Source organism: Melanostigma gelatinosum (assembly GCF_949748355.1).
Source record: "Melanostigma gelatinosum genome assembly, chromosome: 15".
Classification (NCBI taxonomy): domain Eukaryota; kingdom Metazoa; phylum Chordata; class Actinopteri; order Perciformes; family Zoarcidae; genus Melanostigma; species Melanostigma gelatinosum.
Window position 1 is genome coordinate 11,272,064 of NC_136648.1, and position 3,268 is coordinate 11,275,331.

General features: G+C 43.7%; 1 protein-coding gene across 1 annotated transcript; it reads right to left on the minus strand.

Annotated features, from left to right (window-relative positions):
• Positions 1 to 1,525: 1,525 nt before the first annotated feature.
• Positions 1,526 to 2,967, minus strand: rgs5b (regulator of G protein signaling 5b). The gene is made up of 5 exons (XM_079285315.1): positions 2,851 to 2,967; positions 2,644 to 2,733; positions 2,481 to 2,542; positions 2,202 to 2,365; positions 1,526 to 2,084 (listed from the first exon to the last, which is right to left on the minus strand). The coding sequence occupies exons 1-5, from the start codon at positions 2,892 to 2,894 to the stop codon at positions 1,899 to 1,901; spliced, it is 546 nt and encodes a 181-aa protein (XP_079141441.1). The 5' UTR covers positions 2,895 to 2,967; the 3' UTR covers positions 1,526 to 1,898.
• Positions 2,968 to 3,268: the final 301 nt, after the last annotated feature.

Sequence of the window (3,268 nt, forward strand, 5' to 3'; positions counted from 1 at the left end):
AACATCAGCTGATACAGCAAAGAGTATAAGTGACAATTATAAGTCAAGTCCATCTGCTGAGCGAAAAAAACAAATCAGTGTTTCTTCAATGAATTTCAATTAGTGTATGTCCAGTAAAGGCCTCATTACACATCACTACTGGTCGAAAGTGACAGAGAGAATGACGGATGGAGTGGAAAGATAAGCTCTGTCATTAACCAAGAGTGTAATGAGCGGTGTTAATGACTTCATCCTTGCCTGAACAAGGCCTCCTTTCCTGAGTGTTTGAACAGAAGTCGGCTGTAGGTGAGCGTAGGAGGGGGAGAGCGGTGAGGAGGTGGGCATATTAGATGGCAGGAGAATGGAGGGAAGGGGCTGATTTACAAAAAGGAGGGGACGAAGCTGCCGTGACTCACAGGCTGTGAGCTGTGGCTAGGTAAACAAACCTGCCTGTGCAGGTGGTTGCTGTCTTCATGGAAACTGGCCATGCACACTCTGATGCTTCCCAGCAATATGATCTTGTATTTTGGATGTGTGCATGACTAGAATTTCACTGCCTTGCACTTCTGCCCAACTTAACTCAGGCTAAGTCCTAACAAAGCTAAGTCCCAGGTTCGAGTCCAACCCGTGGCCCTTTGCTGCATGGCATCATCACTCATCCCCTTTACAGATGCACTTTCAAATATAGGCAAAAAAAGCCCAAATGAATCATCTTAAAAAAAGAAAGAAGAAGATTGATACCACTCTCTTGTTTGTGTGTCATGTGTCGCTACAATTAGCAACAGCAATCAACTGGAAACAGCTAGCCCGGCTAAACCCACCTAGCACATCTAAGGCTAGCTGTTTCCCCCTGTTTCCAGTGTTTGTGCTAAGCTAGCCAGCTGCTAGCTGTAGCACCATATTTATCGTACATACATACCGGCAAATATACTTGCTATTGGCCGATATCCAAGTTCATCTATCGGGAACATCTCTACTTTTCTAGTATATATATTTTTATTTTTTCTCAGCATGTGTTATTGTAATTGTTGTCTTTTATATGTTGTCTATTGAGACCTGTCCGACTAGAGTCCCCTCACCAATAAAGTCATCTATTTATTACAGAAGCTGTCCTTCTATCTAAATTCAATACCTCCTAATTGAACACTGCCCAATATGACCTACCCTTTCCTCCTCACCACCATCATGAACATTATTTAGTTGATAAAAGTAGAAGAACTGACACACAGTCACTCCATGTCTTCCATTCACTGTAACTGTAGAGAAAGAGTCATCCAGACACCCACATGTGAAGCGGAACCACTGAGGCCACAGATTAGTTAGCAGCTATAACAGCACACATGAGCAACTCTTCTTCTTCCTTTCTGCTACATTTGTCTCACCCCACTAACCACATCCCCCTTCTGTGTATGTGTAGGGAGTTTTCCATGGTACAAAACGGGACTCTCTTGTCTCTGGAAATTGGTCATCTTTTATTCATTGCACTTATTTTTACATACAGTACTTCAGATAAAAAAAAGAAAGAAATTCAGATCAGTTTTCACCACATAATAATAAATATATAAATAATAAATAAATAAACACTAATGCCATTGAGCCAGCGGTAGATTTGTCGCGTGAAAGCAACTCATTTCTGTCTATCTGCATTTCATAATTCATGCAGCCCTGGTACAGTACAGGTGTCTCTTTCAGAGGCAGACGTCTTCTGCAGCACAGTCTTGTCCTCAAAGCTTCACGTGTCCTTCAGCTTCCAGCTTGGACGCAGATCTGTATGCAACCTCCGGTCCCCAAAATAACTCCACAACCTGACGTGAATCTCCTTGGACTGAGGTATTTGCTCCGTGTGAACTTTTCCAGACTCTGCTGTGCGTCAGTACGCTTATGTCCCTTTCTGTCTGCTGCTTGCAGGAGAGTTTTTTTTAAGTACAGTTTGTTAGCTTGACCTTTCTGCTGAGCTCCAGCAATGTGGGGGACTTTAAAAAGCGAGGGTAGCAGTCTTTCTCCATCAGGGTGTAGATTTTGGCTTGGGCCAGATTGAAACAGGACAGGTTGGGATGCTCCATGTTCTCCTTTGTGATGGCTTTGGTCACATGGTCAAGATTTACCTGTAGGGGAGCAGAGGAGGTAGAGATGTGATTATCAGATCATCACAGCAAGACAAGGGAAGCCAGCAGATTAACAGAGCATCCTAAATAGTCTAGATAGGCTGTTTTTATATTTACCTCTCGTGATGCATCAGAGCCGATGAACTCGTCGTAAATGTTCTTGGCTTTGGCGGCCAGTTTTGAAGGTTTCGTTTCCCGGTAGTCCTCACAAGCCAAGTAGAATGCGATATTTTCCTCACTGAACTGTGAGTGCAGGAACGCTCTGAACAGGCAAAGTCCATCTAGAAACAGGAGAGAAGGAGAGAGAGAGAGAAGAGAGTGGTAGGTTAACATCTCAAAAACTTCTTGAATGAGTGAAACGTTTGCATCAAGTGTGAGGTTGAGGATCGCTCTTACTTTGACTGGACAACAAGTCGTCAAACGACTCCTTCCACTTTAAAGGCTCGTCCGCGTTTAACCTGCAGCAACAGAAAAACATTAGGAAAAGTTCTAGAAATTACAGAGGTCCACTTTGATTTAACGGACATGCATGAAGAGGGAATTTGAATGCATGTCTTACCTCAGTTTGTCATTTTTCTTTGACTGGCTAGTGATGCTGTGATCTGACTTTTGGAGTAAACTTACAAACAAATCTTTCAGCTCCTTTGCCCTGCAAAGATAACGAGGGATTGTTACAACAGGACTTAGTATGACTATTTAAATCCAGCTGTCATAGCCTAGAAGTACAGGAATAATACATTTTCCTCCAAGACATGATGGATCTCACCTCTCCAGGCAGGTGGTCGGCAGTGATTCAAGTCCTCTGCACATGTTGAGATATTTTGCAGCTCGCTGGTGGATATTTCCAAAGGGTTTGACAGTTGCTTGTAAAGTACGTGATGTGTTACAGAGTTGTCTTCCTTGCTGTAAGTGAGTGAGCTCTCAGCTGGTCTGCCGTCTGTGTGGGAGAGTGACTTTTTATAGGGTAGTCCACTCTGTGACATCACGCCTCTCAGCCAATGAAACCAGACGTGTGGGAGGATGGGGAGACTTCTGGGCACTGATTTTCCTCCAGACTACTTCCTCTCTGACTGAACGACATGTGTGATCGTTACAGCTACTGAGCAACTTCACATGTCTTAAATGTCTTTGTGCTCAATCAGGGTGTGTGAAGGAGTGAGTGTGTGTGGTTTTTGGGGAGTGTG

Bases quoted from the DNA above. Each gene is read 5' to 3' on its own strand.
- rgs5b (XM_079285315.1), bottom strand. From the start codon at position 2,894: ATGTGCAGAGGACTTGAATCACTGCCGACCACCTGCCTGGAGAG. The intron at 2,366-2,480 runs GTAAGAGCGATC...TCCTGTTTCTAG, and splicing joins CGACTTGTTGTCCAGTCAAA to ATGGACTTTGCCTGTTCAGA. The intron at 2,085-2,201 runs GTAAATATAAAA...GCTCCCCTACAG, and splicing joins GCTCTGATGCATCACGAGAG to GTAAATCTTGACCATGTGAC.